Below are 23,074 nucleotides of genomic sequence, written 5' to 3'. Positions count from 1 at the left end.
TATATGGATGGTGCTGCTCTTTTCTGATGGCAGCTCACTGTTCTCTTTGATAAGTTTAATTAAATAATTAAAGTTCTACTTGGTCTTGGAAGGAAACATTTAGTACTTTACCATCAACAGTCCTCTGTGTCATGGAGTTTCAGGTTACAAGAGCCTTTTTGTTTGTTCAAGAAGCATGTGGTTAAAAGCAACAGCTAATTTAAATCAGTTAAATAAAGTTCATGCTTTAATTTTATATGTTGATAATCTTTACACAGAAAGTAAAACATTTTTTTCATTTTAGGAAATCCCGTTGTCTGAAATTTTGTCTCTGGAACCTGCAAAAACTTTCTCTTTGCTGCCTCAAGGAGCCAATCCTCATTGTTTTGAAATAAGCACAGCAAATATAGTCTATTATGTTGGAGAAAACATAGAAAACCTCTCAAGTGTTCCACTGAATAACAATGTTATCACCAGTGGCATTGGCATCGATGTGGCACGAATGTGGGAGATGGCAATACAGCACGCCCTGATGCCTGTCATCCCTAAAGGGGCATCAACTGGGTCAGGACCCAGCCTGCACAGTAAGTTTATTCATTTCCTCCATTTCAGATAAGTAGAGTCATATCACAAATGACATTGCTCAATCTTCACACGTTGAAAGGAAGTATTGCACAGCTAGTAAAGGCTGTTCTGTCATGGCTTATCACCTGTCTGTGTATTATTTTAAACACCACAGTCTCTCATCCGTGTGTTTCCAGTTTACACTAGGACATCTGTATTAATATACAAGATGCAGATTTGTTAGTGAGCAAATAGTTGTTATATAGGTAAGGCATCTCATCCACATTTGTGTTGTTGACATAAGTAATAGCCTCCTTGTGGAGAGGCATCAAGTTTTCTGAGCTCCAGTTGGGAATTGATAGATTTTTCCCATCATGACTGTAATTCATGTTTCTAGCTATCTGCAGAAGCAGCTCTTCACTCTTTAGGTCACTGCAGCACAGATGATATGCTCCCTTTCATCACATTTAGCTGTACAACTGCCACAAACATTGTCCCATGCTGAGATGAAATGAGCTCAAGTGTGAGAACATCTGTTCTAAGCACAACAAGGCATGGATGTTATCCAGGACCAAAAGGACTGAATGTATCTTTGCCTCCAGTTTACGTACCTTTGGGTAATTCTCCAGCAAAGATGACAGCTTATGTAAACCAAACATGAAACTCATTTAAATCTAGCTCAGGTACTGATAACAAAGTAGCACAGAGCAAACAATTCCCCATGTGCTGCTGTGGTTGCTCTGTTACTTGTACTCGGCCTAGTCAGTGTAAAGCAAATTTGGATATGTCTACATAATTTGGATTAGACCTTTTGTTGCAATATACACTGGCTTTAGCACTTGACGTCTGGATGCTATTAATGCAGTGTGAAATGCTAACGAGACCGCAAGCCCTTCAGAAACCAAGTAATACAACAGGCTGTGGCATTACATCTCCAGGCACAACAGCTCACGTATCAGATTAAATCAGCTCTGTCCTTTGCTTTCTCAACTGGGTTCCTGCATAAAATAGTGTCAAATTCTGGATGTCATTTCAATCAGGCTAGTTGCCTCGTGCCCCTGGTTTGAGCCCAGCATAGCTAAACTAATCACCTAAAATACTGGACTGGGAATGACAGCTGTCTTCTCTCTCTCGGGAAGTTTGAAAATTTTCTTTACAAGTTAGCAGTTATCGTTGGAGTTTTTGTGTGAAAATTAAGGTCATCTGAGACCTTTAGAACAAATTTCTGTGGGGAGTGAGAATGATAGCAACCTTCTGTCTTCTGCTCAAAGTATGAGACACATGTCTTTGTCCATGCTTTTTTTCTTGTAAACACAAAGCAGCACAGTTTGTTTTGAAAACAAATTGGCAATGATAAAGAAGCCTCTATGTAAGTGAATTCTAGGCAGAGGTAGGAGACAGAGGCGGCAATGCTCCAAAGAACCATTCTTTCCTCCCCAAGATGACATCTTTGTGTAATACAGTTAGCAATAGGCATAGTCTCATTTTATTAAACCCCTCAGTAGGTTTGCAGTTCAGAATGCTTATGGCAACATCCTAAGCTCTGAATTTGTAGAGGTTGGATCTGATATTTGTTCTGTTAAAGCACAAGTGCAAGTTTTTGTTTTCATTATGTGTTTTAATAATGTCTCTTAAGCCAGTTGAAATGTGTGTTAACAGTATGCAGACCAATTTGAATGTGTATTGGCCTTCATCTGAATAGCATCAAATACATTGTAGGTGACATTATAAATAAAAATTATTATTAAATCCACTAAATAAAAACAGTTTACCCTAGTTGCAGTTATATTACTTGCATGAAGTCTAAAGCCCCAAAATAGAATGGAAAAAAGCAATAGTAAGCTTATAAAGGGGAATTATGAGATTCCACTATTAAAAAATTAATAATGAAATGTATAATTCTGTTCTTTTCCATACACTGCAAAACTGTTGTTCAAGCCACATATTTGTGGGCTGGTGTAATTTTCTATTGGCTGGTAGATGAACAAGCTGACCTAATTGGTCCAATTTCTAGAGCTGTCAGTAGTTATTGATGTAATGTAAATGTCATTTCCTATTACTACATGTCTGAACTAAAAGCACAGCAATCTAAAGTATATTTTACTTTCTTCCCCAGGGGATATATCCATCAGTATTTCTGTGTCAAACTGCCAAGTTCAAGAGAATGTGGTGAGTGTTCTCTGGATGCTGGTGCTAGACATGCTATGATTAAGCTTGCAAAGTCATTGATCTGTTTTGCAAAGAGGAATGTTAGAGGAGTTCCCATCTCCCATATTTCGCTTACTTTGTAGAAATTAACAAACAATTAGCTTTGCTAACTTCTGAGAAAAATCATCTTCATGGCACCTTTACTTGAGGTGCAAGAATTACATATGGGTAATTTCACTTAACACAGAATTTAACTATGGATCCTTGCAGGATGTTAATTACCAAAAGGACAAGTGAGCTGTAGAAGTTATTAGTTCATGGAATTTGTCAGCTGAACTTCATAAAGCTAATCACAAGCCTTGATAAATATACCATTTCCTGTTATCACTGAGAGATCAGATATTCTCTGTTGTACGAAGATGAAGGTCTATCCGAAGGAAGAGTTGCATGTGTTACACATACATAAAGGATTCTGGGTTTCTTTTATGCTAGGACTGTTAGACACAGGACCTGCAGTCAAGGTAAACAGTCACACTGCTGGGTTTCTGTTTCATGGGCAGAGGAAATAAACTGGACTGCCTGCAGCCACGTACAGCTTTGGGGCATCTCTGGTATTTGCCAGAAACAGATTACCTGCTAGGGAAGGATGTGTCCATTTGTTTCCTAAGAAAAAGCGAGACAGTCTTTGCTATCAGCTCCTGGGTGTTCTTTTTCTCTTTTTTGTACGTGCTGCTGCTTAAATAACAGGAAAATGAAACTGAGCTCCAAGATTTGAGGTTTGTTTGAGACTCCCAAATGAATCTTCTAACAGCTTGTGCTTTAGCCTGTGTTTAGGCCCTAAAAAGTAGTGAGACATGAGACTCCCTCTGTGGCACAGATGGAATATTTTACCCATCTCAGAGGACAAACACAAAGAGCCAAAGCCCAGAACTGCTGATACTCACAAAGCTTTCTATAAACTAAGAAACCACTTGCATTTCCATGGCTGACGTGAGCTGACATAGGAACTTTCTCAAGAAGATTTCAAATTTGTAGTTTTTCCCTTTTCATAAAAACCAGCAGTAATTCCTAGGTTGGGGATCCTGGGACTTTGGGGTAAAACGTTGCTAACCCTCTTTATTTCCATGCGTAAGGTAAAGTGTAACGTTGTGCTCTGGGGGCTGCTTGCCTGGAAGATGGCAGTGGCTGAAACCTATGGAGATGCAGCAGCTTTTACAGCAATTGCAGTTAATGTGGCTTTTAAGAAAACTCACATGAATGTTTCTGGCAGATAATATATTTTGAAATGTACTATAGTAAATGTATACTACTTCCCATTAGAAAAAGCAAATGAAATACAAATTTTGTTTCCATATCTCAGGGCTTAATATTTGTTATGTTTATGTAAACAGGATATTAGCACTGTATACCAAATCTTCCCAGATGAGGTGTTGGGATCAGGACAATTTGGAATTGTTTATGGAGGTAAGGCTTTGGTGTGCTGTGAAGTTATGCTTAAGACAGAAAATTTCTTGAATGGTGAAAGTATTTGGGACTCTGAAATGTTTTGTTACAGAAATTAGCTGCCCATTGTTTTATATAAGCAGTATGCATTAAACAATGAAACTGCTTTTGTTGACAAAGTCTTTTTGTAATTTGAAGTTTTCTACCCAGTAATGGGTCACTGTATATTAATATCTTTATGCTTTCCATAAGCTCTAGTAAAGAAAACCCTGCAGTACAGAAAACTTCTTTTTGAGAACTATAGTGGAAGAAGAAAAAAAAAATTATAATTTCTTCTTCCTACTGTTTTTCCTGGTATGCTTTTGTGAGCTTTTTTCCTTCATTTTTCAGTAGTTTGTTTGAATTGTTTCTTTTTTCATTTTCTTATCCATTTTTCCTCTCTATTTCCTCCTTTTTTTCAGCATTTTTTTGGGGTGTGTGTAAGTACAGCTGTTGTTTGAGACAGCGTGAAGTGAGAACTAACAACAAATTTTATCAGTAAAGAGTCTCTGTGGGTCTCTGATAAACCTGGGACATGCACTCACATGCCTAAAAGCATTCACCTATTTCATTACTTGCTAGTCTGGAACTACTATCGAAGGACTAAGCCTACAACCTACCAATTGCAGAGAATGCGGCTTAAGTGTATGAAAAAGCGTATATATACGTCTGTATAGCAGAAAGTTAACTTTGCCTCTATATTCTTGAAATGCAGAGCTGACTTTCTCATATGGGTATATTTCTTGCGTGTTTAAACAGCTTCGTCAGATGATAATGAGAAAAATTCTCTTGTCAAAGGGTATAAAGAAGGGAAATGACAGAAGATGTTTAATGACTTAATTTGCTGCAAACCTGCTCTGAGAATTACTTGGTTGTGGTCATTTGTACAATCCAGTGAAAGTGGAACATTTCTCAGAATTAATCATGTTAATTGATAGAGGCCTTTTCTTTTATTAATGCAGGAAAACATCGCAAAACAGGAAGAGATGTTGCCATTAAAATAATTGACAAACTAAGGTTTCCAACTAAACAGGAAAGTCAACTTCGTAATGAAGTTGCAATTTTACAGGTATTTTTCTATTCTTTTTTACTGTATTAACTCCATTTATACATTTCTATAAATAACAGATAATATGATAACTATTTTAATTGATAATCACTAGTATTTTTTAAAAAATACTAGTATTTTTGCTGCTTAATCTGCATAAACAGCCAAGACCAAATGTATTGGCAATGTCACATAAGGAATTACAATTTCTGCAGTTTTAAGCACCAGGCACAATAAGGAAAATGTGTTTGTTAAACTAATTTGAAGTTCATCCATTTGCCTGTACTGTCCCTACAAATTTCATGCCTGTTGCCGACAAGTTAGGCAGACAGTTTAAATTATGAAATACTGAAATGCTGTCTGGTTTAGGGGGGTCTGAAGACTGGCTATGTAATGGTAAAACCTACTGATCATGTTGAGAAATCTAGTGCTCTATTTATCTTTAATAGAATCTTCATCATCCTGGCGTTGTAAATCTGGAGTGTATGTTTGAGACACCGGAAAGAGTATTTGTTGTTATGGAAAAACTCCATGGAGACATGTTGGAGATGATCTTATCAAGTGAAAAGGGCAGATTGCCAGAGAGAATAACAAAGTTTTTAATCACTCAGGTAAGAAATTAATTATATACCTAGAAGGAGGTTTGAGGTCAATTACTATCACTGTTTCTTATGTTTTGCTTTTGGCATAATTTACTGCTTTGATTTATGAAAGCCTGAATTGTAATATCAGGGATGGTAAGACAGCTTTGTGTACATTATTTGATAGGTAGTAAACCATTAAGAGGACCTAGAACTAGATACCTGTGCAGCTCTGGCTGCTGGATGGAAGGGCCGTCAAGCTACAGTTTCTCAAACACTTGAAGAATTAAGCACAAGAAAGGGATGCAAAGCACTAACAGCAAACCTTTGAAGATATACATAAAGAAATTGGAGCCTCTTGGACTTCCTCACGCCTAACCATTGCAGTTTGTGCTATGCACTTTTGTGCATCTTTTCTGTGCTGAGATTGGATCTAAGCGCTACCTCTTATCAAATGAATCTGGTTTCCTGTATGACTTCCATTAACAATGTTATCTGCATTGGGGGTTTTTTTTGTTTGTTTGTTCTTCCTGTTGTCATATTATCATATTGCTGCTTTGGCTGCCCATAATACTGGTTTAAATTTAGATACGCAATTGAGAAGTGAGCCACCTCAGAGTCAGAGCAGCCTGTGTTTCAGCAGTCAGGAAAAGGAAAGGAGCAGGAACAACAGTGTTACAGTGGAATTTTATTGTTTGGGGTAGAACGTAGCAGGTTCCCTAGTTTTCAGGCTTTCATGAGCAAAACTGCCACTAGCTTCAGAATTCGGTTTCTTGCCTTTCCCAGGTTCGTTCAGCCTCCTCACTATTCCCTTCTCTAATAGAGTGGGAAATTCTACCAGACCCTGACCAGACACAAGGAATGGAGTTAAAGCCACAGGAATAGGATGGATATCTGTTACACTCTTGCCATGTTCTTGTTTGTGTAATGGAATAAAAATGCATGCAAGACTCCATATGCTTTCTGTCCTCCAGAAAATGCTTAAATTGGATCACAATATTTCTGTGACAATTTTTGAACAAATTCAGATCTGGAAGGTCATTTTGCAAATATTTCTGCATCCAAAGATTTCACACAAAAAAATGTAAACAAGTCCTTAGAACCCAGTTTTTAAAAAAAAGTTTAGAATATAAAGTCTTTGGAGAAGGAAAAATCACATTCCATACAGTGAAACATCAAGGAAATTTGAAGCACAGCAAATAATAGCTGACATTTTGCTTTTTCTTTTTTTTCCATTGTAGACATTCTTGTAACAGGTACATTCTTGTTGGATTGTTTCTCTGTACACCAGCCCTTGCTTCTCTGACCGTTGATATTGTCTGAACAATATGAAACAAATAAAAAACCCAGTACGACATTTAAAAATGAATTTCTTTCTGATTTGTTTCTTCACAGATCCTTGTTGCTTTAAGACATCTTCATTTCAAAAATATTGTTCATTGTGACCTCAAACCAGAAAATGTGTTACTGGCATCAGCTGATCCTTTCCCACAGGCAAGTAGAAAATGCCCTTTCTTAAGATAAATTGTTGAAATTAATAAGTGTTAGCAATGATTATTTTATGAACATACAAAAAAGTGATTAGTGACCTGTCTGTATCTCCTCCAGGAACTACACAGACTTTTAGACTGATCACTTATTCAAAAAGGTTTCCAAAGAAGACATGTTTGTAAATCCTTGCTTTTTGTCATTTGCCTAAAATATTCAACTAGATTTTCAAGTGTGACATAACTACTTGTGCAATTGTTTCTAATTCACTCACCATTGCAGCACAAATTACTTACCTGATTGATTTGGTCCAGATAAGTGACAATTTGCAAGCAGTCACTGGAAAGACAGTTATTTTTCTGAAAGTTAGGGTAGAGCTCATGAGGAACAAGAGCTGCTTCTTTAATTTTATGAATTTAAATGCCAGGTGGATTACAGAACATACATACTTTCTGGCTCATTGTGTTTCTTATGAAAAGGTGTTTGTATCAGCTCCTGTTACCTTTGATCTGCAGAGTTCATCTGTAATCTCCTCCAACTGCCCATATTCAAAAGGACCACTACTGCTAATTTGTAAATAATACCAATACCAATAATTAGAAAGGATGGATTTATACTGAGGCATTAAGAGAAAATTTTTAAGCAGCTAATTCTGTCCCTCTGAAGAAATCAGACAAGGGAGTTTGCAGAGAGGCAGAGTGTAACTAGGTCCACAATAAAATAAAAGTGGAAGTTCAAGAACTAAATTTTGTCAACTTGCTTGATTTAGGAAAAAGCTGTAGGTAAAACAATTTTTCTGTTTGCCATGTTTTTATGTTATGAATGAAGAAGTATTATTTTATATTACTACTTTGAGCAGGAGCGTGAGCTGTTAGGCCCATCCAAAACTGTATTTCTTTGATTCTAAGCTGTCCTGTGTTACTGCTTTTAACGTGGTTTATTCATGGAGTGTAGGAATAGAGGACATGCAATGGAGTGGTAATCTGGTCTAATGTCTCGGTGGAAAAAGGGTATTCCTCTCAAAGAGGAGTTTAAAAAAAAGTATCCTTGAAGGAACAGTAGAGATGCATCTTGCAACTAAACCATGATAAAAGTTCCTCAACTATGTGTTTGATAATAAAAATGTCTGTCTTACTGTAGCATGTTTCTTTAAACAGGTAAAACTTTGCGATTTTGGCTTTGCCCGAATCATTGGAGAAAAATCATTTAGGCGTTCAGTTGTAGGAACGCCAGCCTACCTTGCTCCAGAAGTGCTGAGAAACAAAGGCTATAACAGATCTCTGGATATGTGGTCTGTGGGTGTCATCATTTATGTAAGTCTCAGTGGTACCTTTCCATTCAATGAAGATGAAGATATACATGACCAAATCCAGAACGCTGCTTTCATGTATCCACCTAATCCATGGAAAGAAATTTCTCATGAAGGTAATATCTGCTTGTGGCTCTTTTTATATAAAATGCTAAAAAAGGATAGTTGTATTCTGCTTTTATACTTTTTTTCCCCCTGTACATACCACTGAAAAAAAAGATTTGAAATTTCGAGGTACCATAATGTGCAATAATGTAAAGTCTCTGTTTTGTGCTATCAGCTGCTTTAGACACTTCCTGCGGAGCATGTATAGACTGCATATGGCATAATCCTCTAGTGTGGGATCTCTCCAGGATGTGTTGAAGGAAGCACATAGCCACCTACAGATTGAGTTGCTGTAGAATCTTGTGGGGAACCTCAGTTGCTGGAACTGGTGTCGCTTATATTTACTTCTGTACCTCTTCTTTGAGCTCTAGTGCCTCTGCAGTCTTTTTCTCATTCTACTTGCGCCAGTAATTTAGTTTCCATTCAGTAGGGTGCTGTACCCTGATAGTCTTTCTGTGGAGAACATAAAAAATAAACTGAACAATTCCAAGCAGATGAGGTTTCAAGAACAACGTGAGAAAGTGTCACAGAAGAGGCTTTCTGCAGTGGGGGGGAAGGCTTGGAGATAGCCAATGAGACTTTTGAAACTAGAGTTCTGGTCAATGGCATCAAAGACTTTTGATAGTAAAAGAACACTGTGAATAACTCACTATGAAGATCTTTAAGGAAGGTAAATGAATTCTATTAAAGATGTGTCTAAACACAACTAAGTAGGGCATTTAACAAAAATATCAGTGCTAGTTTCACCGACATTTGTACATAAACATTTTCAGGCAACTGGATTTGCTGTGGGTTTTGTTTTATTTTAGTTTTAGTTTAGTTTATTTTAATCATTGTCTTTATGTCCTTAACTTTTTACAAGGTTGCTTCATAAGTCTTTGTCCTGGTTTCAGCTGGGATAGAGCTAATTTTCTTCCTAGTAGCAGGCATAGTGCTGTGGTTTGTATTTAGTAGGAGAAGAATGTTGATAACACTGATGTTGCTAAGTACTGCTTATGCTAGTCAAGGACTTTGCAGCTTCCCTTGCTCTGCCAGGTGCACAAGAAACTGGGAGGGGGCACAGCCAGAATAGTTGATCCAAACTGACCAAAGGGCTATTCCATACCATATGACATCATGCTCAGTATATAAACTGGGGGAGGTTGGCCGGGGGGCAGCGATCACTGCTCGGGAACTGTCTGGGTGTCAGTAGGTGGGTGGTGAGCAGTTGCAGTGTGCATCGCTTGCTTTGTATATTGTTATTATTATCATTATTGTATTGTTGTTGTTATTATCATTACTATTTTACTTCAGTTATTAAACTGTTCTTATCTCAACCCAGGAGTGTTTCTCACTCCTACACTTCTGATTCTCTCCCCCATCCCAACTGGGGCAGGAGGAGTGAGCGAGCAGCTGCGTGGTGCTTAGTTGCTGGCTGAAGTTAAACCACGACAGTCTTAAAGCAAAGGAAACATTATAAATATCAGATTCTTATCTTTTTTCTGAATTGTAATATGTACCAAATTGAATTAAAGTATTAGAATTTACAATTTCCATTATTTATAGTACAGTTTTTCTGAGTTTCAGGTGACATGTTTAACTTACATGTTAATGGTAGCTTAGAGAAGTGTGCCTACTGCTTACTATAATCTGTGTTGTAGCCATGTGAGATTCCCAGCTGAAAAACGCTTTGAGAGCATTGTCTGTTGTTTTATCTCGGTGGCAGATGAAGTTTGATGAGATAGTTTTTGGGGGGGAAGAAGCTATAACTCTCCACAATTACACACTGAAGTCCTCCTGAACCTTCACACGCTTCTGATATGTAAGCTGACAGAATGTGTTGGCAGCAATGCTTTTTCTGGCGCTAGAGATAAGCAAACAGCAATCAACACAGAAGAGGCTGCAAGAAATAGTCTCCCACAGGTTTCTACTATGGTAGACGGAAGATCAATTTCTACATTCAGAGGTGAAGATTCAGTAGAGCACCTACAGAAAACTCACCTACTGGGGTGTTCTCTCTCCTTTCATAGAATCACAGCCTTCATTAAGAGTTAATGGATATCAGGCTGCAAGCATGCAGAAGGGCGGGAAAGAACACACTTTAACAAATTACTAAGTTAAAATCTGCTTATACATTGTGATTTTATTATATATTTTGAATTCCTAGCTGATGAGCCACTCTTTTGTGCTAAATGAAAACCTGAAAAAAGTCTGAACAGATCCATTATGTTTTAACACAGGGAGCTGGAGTCTAGATCTCTGTCCAAGTATTACTGTATACATTATAGCTAGATTTTAGAAGCGATAACTTCATCCAGAGACTATATTACATGCCTCAGTAACAGTAGGCAGAAACTGAGAATTCAGTGAACTTAGAAGAGCTTGGCTACCATCTTAAACGAATTAATATTAACTCTGACTTCTGCATGCCAATAAAAATGTTCAGGTTCTCCTACCATATAAAATGCAATATGCATGACTGTTTCTTCTTTTTTACACTGCTGAAATATGTCAGTGCTGGTTGCTATGAATGTTCATAATATGATAATGCTAGAAACACTGTTGTAGAACAGTGAGTAGTCGTCGAAGGAATTTGAGCTAAAAAAAGAAAAAGAAAGAAATGTTTATTCAAACCTATTGCTGTCTATATCAACAATGCTGCTTGATGCCCAAAGCAAGAGATGGCAGATAAGACAGACACCCTAAAACAATAGATGGGGGGAAGGGGTACTTCACAACTGTACCAAGTTAGGATCACAAACATGCAGCTGATACAACTAACCTAGCTGCTTCTTAAACCTCAGCAACTTATTTGCTTGAAGTTCTGTGTATGTACTTTTAGTGGAACCATAAATGTTTCAAAAGCTGTGGGGTTTTTACCTTGTTATGCAATTTTCAGTTTAGATTAAGGGAACTGATCATCAACCAAGGGTATTGCCAGTGTCTGTGAAAAAAATATTTTAATAAAGGGCATATAATTTGTCGCAGAATTGCTAATGAAAGCAGTGTTAGAAATTTTTGCATGCCTACTGCAAAAATCGACACTGAGGAAAGCAGAACAGCACTCAAACATTTCGTTTCTTGCTTATGACTGTTACTCTGGCTCATAGCGCCAAATTGGATGTAAAACTTCTTGCAACTGTAGTTATTTCAGCACTCTTTTCAGACCATTACTCATGTAAAAAGTTTGAATAGCTAAACTTAGTTATCGCCATGTTTACTTCCATTTTTATTGTAATCAGAGAGGAATTAAAAGCTCAGATATTTTACTTTTTAGCAAAATCACATATTTCTTTGCATTTAGTGCACAAATTAGAGTGAATGATGCTGTGTTTATCACCACTTTGGTTTTAGTGCTCAGTAGATGCTTCTTCTGATATTGCCAAGCAACAGCATGTTAATTTGGGAGCTGGAATGCAGAGGGTAGCAAAACTTTAAAAGGGAAAAAAACAAGAGAGAGGTCATACCTAAACATTGCGTCTGGAAAGGTGACAGCAGTGGTAAAGTAGCCTCAATGTTCCCACTCTGTGCTCCTTATTCAGTTAGTGGTCTTAAGGTAAAATTCAGCTGGCTTTTAAAATTCTAAACTGCACTAATAATGAGGTGATAGATTTGTAGAAACACAGGACCCATAACAGTTTAAACTGCATGATTATATAAAAAATACACTTAAAGTCTGGCACGTTCAGAGCAAAAACATCTGAGAAGAAATTGTATTTTGGAGGAAGAGTTTGTCATGAATGTAAAGTGTGGTCTGTGTTAGTTTATTTTCTTGAGAATTACTTCTTCTGTAGCATTTTTCTAGCAATTTTTAAAATAAAAATCTACAATCACAAGCCAAGAAAGAAGGCAGAATCTATTTGAGGATAATATTTTTGAGTGTCTAATGTCTTTCAGTCACTATCAACAGTTCTGTCTTCTCTGCCACTCAGGAATGTGGTCTAGTCATTGACTATGACTCTTTTCTCTCAGTAATGTGTCTGTCTGATGTCATAACATCTGGATTAATCTCATCAACTCTTCCTGCTCAGCAATTCTAGCTTTTTCGTGTAATGCTTTGTCTGTCCTCTTCCCCCATTAAAACTTAACCTATAAAAGCTAAGGCCTTTTAATTTTTGTAGCTCTCAGAAATGTATTTTTTCCCATCTGATTATCTATTCAGAACATTCCTGCGAGCATCTTTTCCCAAAGCTTAGCCCTCGTGTACAAAATCCCTTCTCTAACTTCACCAAACCCAACTGCCTTAAAGGTTTTTCAGAGATACTGTCTATGTGTGTGTATATATTTCCTCCATAGGGAATTCTGATTTCTCCCCCACTAAGCAGCTGCGTTTTCCCACCTTTTTCCAATAGCTTCTCTCTTTTGAAAGAATACTCCCCAGAAATTTAGTTTGTGTTTGTATGTCTAAATAGAATTGTAAGACATTAGTGCAGAGAGGTACTTTTTGTGGTAAACTTTGTGTATCTTGTATAAAACCAGGTTTTGTCACAGACATTCAACATTCCATTGCCCAGTCTGCTATTTCTGTTCTGTCTTCAATGACTGTCAAGCCAGCTTACATTTCCAAATTCACCGAATTGCTGTATGACAATTTGACCTTAATTCAGACTTCATTGTGGAATTTTGCTAGATATTAATACAGAGGAACCTACTTGCAGAATTCTCTCCTATTTTATAGCTTTAAATTTCATATCTGTCAAACATGGAGCTATTTTCAACAGCGTTACTGTTTGTTTCCAACTTTGAACTTCCAGTCCACCAAATTTGCATAATCTCAAAAGATTTATTTTAGCTTGTATCAGGACTAGTGTGGGTAGCAGGAGTAGGGAAGTGATTGTCCCCCTGTACTCGGCACTGCTGAGGCCGCACCTGGAATACTGTGTCCAGTTTTGGGCCCCTCAATACAAGACAGACATTGAGGTGCTGGAGCATGTCCAGAGAAGGGCAATGAAGCTGGTGAAGGGTCTGGAGCACAGGCCTTATGAGGAGCGGCTGAGGGAACTGGGGTTGTTTAGGCTGGAGAAGAGGAGGCTGAGGGGAGACCTTATCGCTCTCTACAACTACCTGAAAGGAGGTTGTAGTGAGGTGGGTGTTGGGCTCTTCTCCCAAGTAGTTAGCAATAGGACGAGAGGAAATGGGCTCAAGCTGCGCCAGGGGAGGTTTAGATTGGATATTAGGAAAAATGTCTTCACGGAAAGGGTAGTCAAGCATTGGAACAGGCTGCCCAGAGAGGTGGTGGAGTCACCATCCCTGGAGGTATTTAAAAGAGGTGTACATGTGGCACTTAGGGATACGGTTCAGTGGTGGACTTGGTAGTGTTAGGTTAATGGTTGGACTTGATGATCTTAAAGGTCTTTTCCAACCTAAATGATCCTATGATTCTATGACTTAGCTACAGGTTACTCCCTGAAAGATTTTGACCCTCTGCTTGTTAAGTGTATTTTACCTAGTGTGTCTTCACTGTGGTGGCTGTTCTTCTGGACTGCATGGTCCTAAAATGTGCTATGTGAAGCTTTGGATTATTCATGGTGTGTTTTGTTCTGTGTGGAATTTTTGTAAATCATTGTATTCATAAATTTTTTTTCATCAGCTACCAATACAGCTATTACTACTAGCCTGATGAGCTATGGGATGTGCACACTGTTGATTAGGTGCTTCACATTACTTCATATTATTAAATAATTTGGGAAGAAACTGCAATTTCTTCCATGCATTAAATTTGATCATGGTGTCCCTGTTACACTGCTTTTGAGTCAAAAATAAATACCACAGCTGCCTTTAAGCCAGTATTTATACAGACTTGTTTCAGCATAATGTGAATAGAAACTCTATTTCACACATTAATGAGAAAGTCACATGAATAAGCATTAAGTACGAGGAGGTCAAATGCATGTTACAGCTTAAAGATGTTCTCTACCTCAGTAAATTTTTAACTAGCTGTTTAAACTAATGTCTTGGCTCTACTTACACGTTTGCAAGGACAGATTAGTATTAGAAAACCTCTCTTGTAGAGGTGCAACTTATAATTGCCAAGGGTTTCTTGAATCCATGTCCCTGAAAATAATAAGCTCTGCCAGCTGAAGATTATTTTTTGCCAAAATAACTGCATGTATACTGCAGCATTTGTCAACAAAGCTGTATTGACCATCAATAGGGAAGGGGTTTATGTGTATGAAAAAATTATACCACTAATCAACAAAGCTGTATTCAGAAGAATCCAGGGCTTAGGAAGTCCTAAGTTTTACATTAATGGCAGCAGCTTAAATTTTTATAAGCGATGGCTGTAAGAGTAGCTAATATTATGGATATACTTTAAAAATTCTGGACCACGTATAAATTTATTGTTAATTTGGCACTGCTCTTCTTGGTATTCTTAAGGTGATTTCTTTTTTGTAACTTATGTGAAAAGCTAAAGTCTGTATGGTAGGACTAAATGAATGGTAGGTTCATAAGAACGTTTTCAGATATTTCGTAATGGTCTGTGTTAACATGTGGGTTACATCGTAATTGAGTTACAGCAGTCATTCCTATGAAAACTGTCATTATCATGTGTTAATTTGATACTTTGGGTGAAAATTGTTACTGTGTCTTTAATACAATTATTTGCCATACTAATAAACTGCCATAAGCAGTTTAGAAACATGGACTTTCTGACTCTGGAGGTTCTTTCCAGTAAAATGCAACTACAGAGCAATCTGTCCCAAAATCAAGGGGACATACAGCTTTTTAAAGCTGTGTTTGAATCTTCCCATTGGGGATTCTGCTGAATGATGACCTATCTAAATGACCAGTAGTCATGCTGCTGGAGCAGTCAGCTAGTTTATCTCCTTTAGTGAAGTCTCCAGCTCCTGCAACTTGATAAGCCCTCAGCTGGCTACTTATGCTATCCTTAAATCATGGGAGGTAAACAGGAGCCCATAAAAGTGTTAGGAAAAGCAGTACCATAATCCTCTCAGAGCTTGCACACAGGTTGCTTCCTTGGTGATAACCGGTGGGATTCCTGTAGAAGATGTGCAGACCATAGGTGGCCTTTCTTAACTCTCTGCTTTTATTGAATTACTGATTTTAAAGAGGAACATTATCAAATTTTATAAAGCTCCTAAAATGTCTGGCAAGGATTACTTTAAAACCTGATTTAAAAAAAAAATAATACGTCTCTAGTGAAAATTCATAAAACTTAATTTAAAATAGTGTAGTTGCTTCCATTTCCTCAAAACTGCTTTATCTTCCTAGACAGAAAATATAATTTCCTAACATTTGGTGCCCGACTTTGGTCCCATGAATCACACTTGAGTTGCATGTCTAAACTAAATGTTAAAAGCTTCCAAATTTTTATCTTCAGTGTTTTTAAGCAGTACAACTCAAAAAATAATCATCAAATTATTAATTATGTTTGGGTTTTTTTTTTAAATTCTGAAATTGAGTCAACATGAATCATACTGTTCATACATCTTATATCAACTGTAGCCAGACCAAATTATGTTAGATAGTGGCTGTCAGGACAGGATGGGTTTTTGTAAACTGAAAGAGAGAGAATAACCAGGACCTTTCCTCATTTCCTTTGAACAGTCCCACAGAACCTATCAGTGTCTGAACCTCTACAATTTATTTAACACCAGTTAAATTCAGAATTTTCTCATTAGCAGACTATTCCAGATACCTAAGGAAATCCTTTAATCCTTCAGTTCCAGCACTCAGCCTGTCTGTACTGAACTCCCTAGCTTCTGCTTTCCTTTACACAGCACTGTCCTTTTGTTGCCAGTATGTATCACCTGCATCTTGACTTCTGATACTGAGAACTTAAGCTTGAGAAGTGGCTTTTCTTGGATTGCATGATTTCCTGGTAAAAAAGAGCAAATTCTTTTTGCTGTTGAAACTCATGTTTGATGTCATCACCTAACGGAATCGTATCAGATAGTTTGGCCCTAAGTTCTCATAATAGTCACGTTTGCATTTGTGCTTACTTATTGCTAAGAGGCAAGTGAAGGGAAAACTTCAGGACAATGACATACTACATGAAATAACATTTTCCTTTGTGTTCTTGGGGGAAATTGTCAATGGGTTGTTGGACAGATCAGAAAGGCATTGGTCTAGAAACAATCACAAGAAAAGTTACACAAAGATGAAGGTGAAAAGGCACTTCGCAGGATGATTAGGATTGTCAGTATTGAGCAGTCATTTGTCCTTGAGAACACTTTACACAGATAGCCTGCTTGTTTCACAACTGGAATATTGCTGTCTCTATAACAAGTTTTTGTTGTTCGTTTTTAGTTCTTTATCTAGGGTTCTTTTCACCAGGAAAGTTTTGAATATCACTTGCCTCTTAGCAATAAATAAGCACAAATGCAAATGTGACTATTACGAGAATTTAGGGCCAAACTATCCGATAGAATTCCATTAGGTGAAGAATGACATCAAACATGAGTTTCAACAGCAAAAAGGATTTGCTCTTTTTTACCAGGAAATCATGCAATCCAAGAAAAGCCACTTCTCAAGCTTAAGTTCTGAGTATCAGAAGTCCTGATGCAGGTGAAGGGGCAAAGGGTTTTTCATCCTGTTGTAACCTGGGGGAAGCTGAATAACTATGTGTAATTTCATTACTTGTAAGGCTCATGGTCATGCCTGCTTCCAGAGGGTTGGACAAAAGATGCATAATAAAGACATTATCAATACTCCATGGCAGAAAGAATATACAGTAGGTACTTGGCAGTTATAGAGGCACATCTGGGGAAATATGCTCGTATATCTCAACAGTTGGCTGACTGAGATCAGTTCCATGGGCAATCAACTCTTTCATCAAGTTCTTGACCTATTTGCCAAACTCAGATTCATAGTGAATGATGAAGAATTATCTCTGAAGATCATATACACCTGAATGCCACTGAAGATAATAAATAAATAGGAACCCTATTAAATTCACATTCAGTGCTGGCCTATTTATCAAAAGACAGACTGAAGTCTTACTGTAATTCTGCTGAATTTAAGGCTATGGTGCATGTTTGCTCATACCCAGGTTTACTGCAGTGGGTAAGAAATACATTCTCCTCTTCCAAGCATCAGATGGCTGCTACTTTTTCCCAGGTTATATCAGAAGTTGCTCTGTAACTGGACCATGGCATATGACTGACTTTCCTGTCTCTTCCTCATAGCTTGGAGCTGGAGAACTTCTCTTACCAATAAAGAGGAAAAAGATTAACCCCACTGTTTTGGAAAACTGAGTTTTCAGAGTGCTGCCGTCTATCAGTAGTGGCCCTACTGACTATCCACTGGCTTTGTGATCCCACATCCACTTCACAGACATTTTGAGAGGGAACAAAATAAATATGAGTTAAGGAATTTGGCATGAACTGTACTGTACACTAAAAGCGATGGTAGCTGAAAATCTGTTTGTCCACAACAGAAAAAGTAAAATTAGGACCATCTGCTCCAGGAAAAGCATGGCTAACAACCTCTGGCAATGCTTTGTTTGTCAGAAGTCCTGAGATTTGTTTTATTTCATTCCCACAATTGCTTTGATTTCCAAGGTAATACTGCGCACCAGGAAGTCAGGGATACTTCAGTGATAGTCTGTTATTGTTAAGAATAGTTTTCTCTGTCAGACTTATGGCATACATCCAGATAGGCTGCCATATACATTCCCATTTTCCTGGACATTGTGCTCTGCTGCATGACAGAAACGCACAGAAAAGTCTAGTTGGCAAATTGAGCCTAGAGAGAGGAGACCTCTGTTAAAAAAGAAAAGCTTGTCCATATTGCCGCAAAAAATATAACCTCAGAGAGGTACCAGTTTAAAGAATTCTGTCGCATCTCCTGCTCTTAAAACAGACAAGACAATTATTCAGCTCCTTCAATATCTAGCTGGAAACAACATCCATCTGACATGTTTCAGACTCCGTTCCCTTCGGTGATGCCATGTTTCTGTGTTACTTTCAAGATCATCTTTCCATGTCACTAAGATGTAAACAAAGAAACAAAGATGTAAACCAGCACAATTTGCACAAGCCAAGGAATACTGTGATGAAATGGGAAAGTGGCAGTGATACTCTAATTCTTTATGTTATTCTATAACAATAAGCTTCCTCCAGAACACATGCCGAACATCTAGCACCACCTCGAACAGAATTTAACCTTTCATGATACCCTCCTTTTTTTGTCTCTTTGTTAGTTTGTTTTTTAACGGCTTTATTAGATGCATTCAAAGCTCGGCAGTCTCATCCCAGAGATTTTTCCAAATGGGTCACTCAGTACAGTTCCATGCACTGGTCATTGACTCATGGGTTTCTTCCCTTCGGGCACCACAGCACACATACCTATAACTTTAGTGAATCATCAGCTTCTTCAAAAACACAGAAATTAAGAAATTTGTAAAGAAGCCCTCTTGCCTTTATGAAACACCACACTGCTGACTAGCAGGTAGAAGCAATGCTCAGTTCAAAAGAGTGGTATTACAAGACTTACTGACTTAGAAAACCTGATTCTTCCACACAGTGCTTGGGAAGGTGCTGCTGTCAGTCATCTAAAAGTGATACTGAGAGTCTCAGAGAAATATATACACATATATATGTGTTTACTGTGGTACCTGAGGAATACTGTAGTCTTCACTTATATGAGATTTTTTTCACTTGAGCAGGAACTGTGTGAGAATTGCCTTCAGACTTTGCTGCATGCCTGCAAATGAACACACAGAGGTAGACAGTATACTAGTTAGCAGGCGACTGTTTAGCAAAACAGATGTAATCCCATTAGGAAGAGTTGCATGGGTACCTTCAGGGACATCAACATTGACTGCAGTTTGTAAAAAGCTGGAGTAAGGAGGGATAACTGTCCTCTTTTTACAACTCCCATGTCTGTCTCTCTGTTTGTATGTCCTAGTTGAAACAAGTGTATTTAAACTGATGTTTTCCAATATTATTTCTTTCCAGCTATTGATCTCATAAATAATTTGTTGCAAGTGAAAATGAGAAAGCGCTACAGTGTGGACAAAACGTTAAGCCACCCCTGGTTACAGGTATTGCTACAAATTCCATGTTTTTTCCTATGTATTTAGGCTCTAAGTATATAAAAAGTTTTCATCTTTAAGCACAATAGAATCTAAGCAAATCTACAAAACTGAAGATTTTTTCAGATCCTGAGAACTTCAATACTCCTTTACCAATTTACATATATATTCTAATTTATTTTTGAAGTATTAGATTCCAATACTGAACTCTCTCATGTTTTCAAAATACACTATAAAAATACTTTTATCTCATTTGTCCACTGAGAACCTGATACATATTTAAAAAGCCATTTATAATCATTTGACTTACATTTTTTCATTGCCTGGAGTCTACCCTGATTCACCTTACTAAAACTAATCAATGGGCTGCTGCTTCACAGTCATCAGAACTAGTGAAGTTGTGTGCTTTCTGGTAAAATACATTAGCTACCTTCAACTGAAATCTTTGGCTGAAAACTGAAACGTTACAAATTTTTGAGATGCTAGCAGCCACTGTCTTCTGCTCCTCAAATGTTAATTTTTTATCCTGGCAGCAGCCAAATCACAAGACGTAAACCAGAATTGGTGCAGTGAGCAGCCAAGGCCCGTCCCATCGCCCCCAGCCAGGGAGCAGGGCAGGCTGGGGAAAATCCCAGGCCAGGGCATTGGGCACCTCCATGGGGACGGGGATGGGGACAGGCCAAGGCCAGGCTGCAACATCAGCTCGTGGGATCTCCCAAGGCACCCACATTTGCATGTAGGAAAATAATCATGTCACAGGCATGGTACAGATTAGATGTGTAATTCACAATCCCAAAGGAATCTTTATCTAGACTGAGAACTGGCTTCTACTCCAGTACCTTGTATTTGCAACTGTTTCTCATAGTAGAGGGTGACATGCTGGTATAGGAGGAAAAGGGCTGTAACCTCCTACCCCGCACCCCATGTTCCCCAGGGACAATTCTCCTGGGCTTGCTTTCTTCTTCCCAGATATCCTGTCACTCTCCAGTCTTTTCCTCCAAGACTGCTCTTCTCCCTGGCAACCACTGCAGAATGCATTTGTCTGAGCCTTTGGGGACCAGAGAGGTGATCTGGGCTAAGGCCTGCAGCAAGGATGCTGGCTGTCTCACATGGTGGGTTAGAGTCCTTCACCTCTCTACGTCCACTTTTATCACTTGTGCAATAGTGAGTGGAGGTGAACTAAGGTGAGGCAGTCCAGCAGCAGCTGTAGCGCCATGGATGAGATGAGTCTTCTTTCCAGAAGAGCCCAACCTTGTGACCTAAGGCAAGATAACAGTGGTACGGGGCAGTGAGACTTAGAGGTGATTTCTGAGAGGATGCCTGTGTAAGAAGTGGGCCAAAGGATGTGAGATGCAAAGGATAAAGGCTTTTATGCGTTTGCAGTGTGTGGGCTTTCTGGTGCTTTGGCTAGGTGACCAGGTTTGTGTCTTAGGTTGAGACAAGGTGAAGGAGAAAAAAGAAAACTGGATACAGGATTGTGAGCAGAGGTTAGTTTGCGTAGGGCTAGGATTAGCTTTATTATGCAGTTTCATGTATGCTTTGGGTGGCAATAAGAAAAGAAATTATTAAACTTGGGATATACTTTAGGCAGACCAGATGCTGCAGAGCATGATGGTCTAAACAGCGTGAGAACCAAAACAGTTTCCAGCCTTACTGTTGACTATCAACATGGAGTTCCAAAGTACCTTGACGTTTAGATGATACATGTTTTTGAGCACACCAGTAATTGCCTAAGTTTGGAAAAGCTGATTTTTTTCTAGCAAGCTGAATTCGTATCCTGCACCATTATACTGAGATGGAGCAACTGTCTTGATTAGTTGATATGGATCACTAGGACTTACATGTATGATTTAAATATGTTTCTTCTTCCTTATTAATCTTGTGACTAGTGTGAGGAATTGTTTTACCACCCATGCCTCATTTAGATGTCACGGAAATCGTTATGCTCTGCAAAAGAACCTTTAACATGTCCATACTATACTTATGACAGAGTTTAATAAAATTAATTTATTCAAATAATCCTCTAGAAATGAAACCTATAGGCAGATTTTGTATTTGTTAATTATAAGATTTTTCCGTTCTGGAGCAACAGGGATGCATGACCCTATGTTATCACCACTTTGCATATTATTGGTAATAGAAGGGAATGTAATTTATTTTAGGAATGTCAAAACTAATACTGTTATTTTATTTCAGGACTATCAAACCTGGTTAGATTTAAGGGAACTTGAATGTAAAATGGGGGAACGTTACATCACCCATGAAAGTGATGACTCCCGATGGGAACAGTATTCAGGAGAACATGGATTGCAGTATCCAGCACACCTTATCAGTCCAAGTGCTAACCATAATGAAAACACCAAGCTAGAAGAAACAGAAATGAAAGCCCTCAGTGAGCGTGTCAGCATCCTTTAAGTTGCATCCCCTATAATCTGTCAAAACACTGTGGAATTAATAAATACATACGGTCAGGTTTAACGTTTGCCTTGCAGAACTGCCATTATTTTCTGTCAGATGGGAACAAAGCTGTTACGCTGTTACACTGTTGATGTATCTGAGTTGCCAAGACAAATCAACAGAACATTTTTGTGTGACCAACTGTGTTGTATTTACAAAAGTTCCCAGAAACACTAAACTTGTTATTGTGAGTGATTCATGTTGTATTTAATGTATTAAAACCTGTCTCCACGGTGCCTTTGCAAACTAGTGTTTTTCTTACTTGAGCCTCATTTTGGTAAGAGAGAACTTTCCCATGAAGATCTGGGGGGTTTTTTGTGCATCGTTAGTATTGTAATTGTAAGCAAACTCTTGAAGAGTAGATTATAACTGCTGTTCTGTGAACAACTTCTACCATTTGGATAAAAGCTTTATTTAGTGTCAAAAAAATAGAAAAAGCAAAAAATAACAAATTGCATAGCACTGTACAGTTTCAAATCACATAACCTGTGTGTATGTGTTTGTGTGTTTGTGTATATAGATACACACAGACACACGCACACTGTAACTTGCTCTTAAGCCTAAATGCCTTAGTAATGTAAACTGCAGCGTATGTTGGTTGTATTTGCCCTTTTCTTAAAATATTCTTCTCTAATATGAATATTCTCTAATATGTACATTCAGAAGCTAAATAACTTGTTGACTTTGTGTATGTTTTCAATAAAAGTCTTGTTAAAATAGGTTCATTTGATTAATCTTGCTGTTTAAAATGTCCCTGGAATGGCAACAGAAGTAGGTGGAGTAAATTAGTTCCTTGTTAAGAAGCCCATGTGGAGGTAGGTAGGAAAATGCTGCCAGCTAACCTGCATACCTATAAAACATGCTTTGTAAGAGCCTACTTGGACTGATTTTATGTCCTAAGTTCAGTTTTGAAACATACTAGGGGAGTGGGGAAG

General features: G+C 38.0%; 1 protein-coding gene across 2 annotated transcripts in view; it reads left to right on the top strand.

Moving 5' to 3' along the window:
* Positions 1 to 22,784, top strand: part of PRKD1 (protein kinase D1) — a 141,630-nt gene extending 118,846 nt beyond the window's left edge. For both annotated transcript variants that reach the window (XM_075711836.1, XM_075711837.1), the window contains 9 exons: positions 284 to 563; positions 2,660 to 2,712; positions 4,083 to 4,155; positions 5,136 to 5,242; positions 5,671 to 5,832; positions 7,198 to 7,296; positions 8,448 to 8,715; positions 19,606 to 19,691; positions 21,879 to 22,784. In XM_075711836.1, the coding sequence (XP_075567951.1) occupies positions 284 to 563; positions 2,660 to 2,712; positions 4,083 to 4,155; positions 5,136 to 5,242; positions 5,671 to 5,832; positions 7,198 to 7,296; positions 8,448 to 8,715; positions 19,606 to 19,691; positions 21,879 to 22,097 (1,347 nt within the window). In that variant the 3' untranslated portion in view covers positions 22,098 to 22,784. The remainder of the gene's footprint in view (positions 1 to 283; positions 564 to 2,659; positions 2,713 to 4,082; positions 4,156 to 5,135; positions 5,243 to 5,670; positions 5,833 to 7,197; positions 7,297 to 8,447; positions 8,716 to 19,605; positions 19,692 to 21,878) is intronic.
* The last annotated feature ends 290 nt before the right edge of the window (positions 22,785 to 23,074 follow it).

The sequence above is a fragment of the Pelecanus crispus genome, chromosome 6 (genome assembly GCF_030463565.1).
Source record: "Pelecanus crispus isolate bPelCri1 chromosome 6, bPelCri1.pri, whole genome shotgun sequence".
In the NCBI taxonomy this organism is placed as follows: Eukaryota; Metazoa; Chordata; class Aves; order Pelecaniformes; family Pelecanidae; genus Pelecanus; species Pelecanus crispus.
This window is presented reverse-complemented; position numbering and strand designations above follow the sequence as displayed.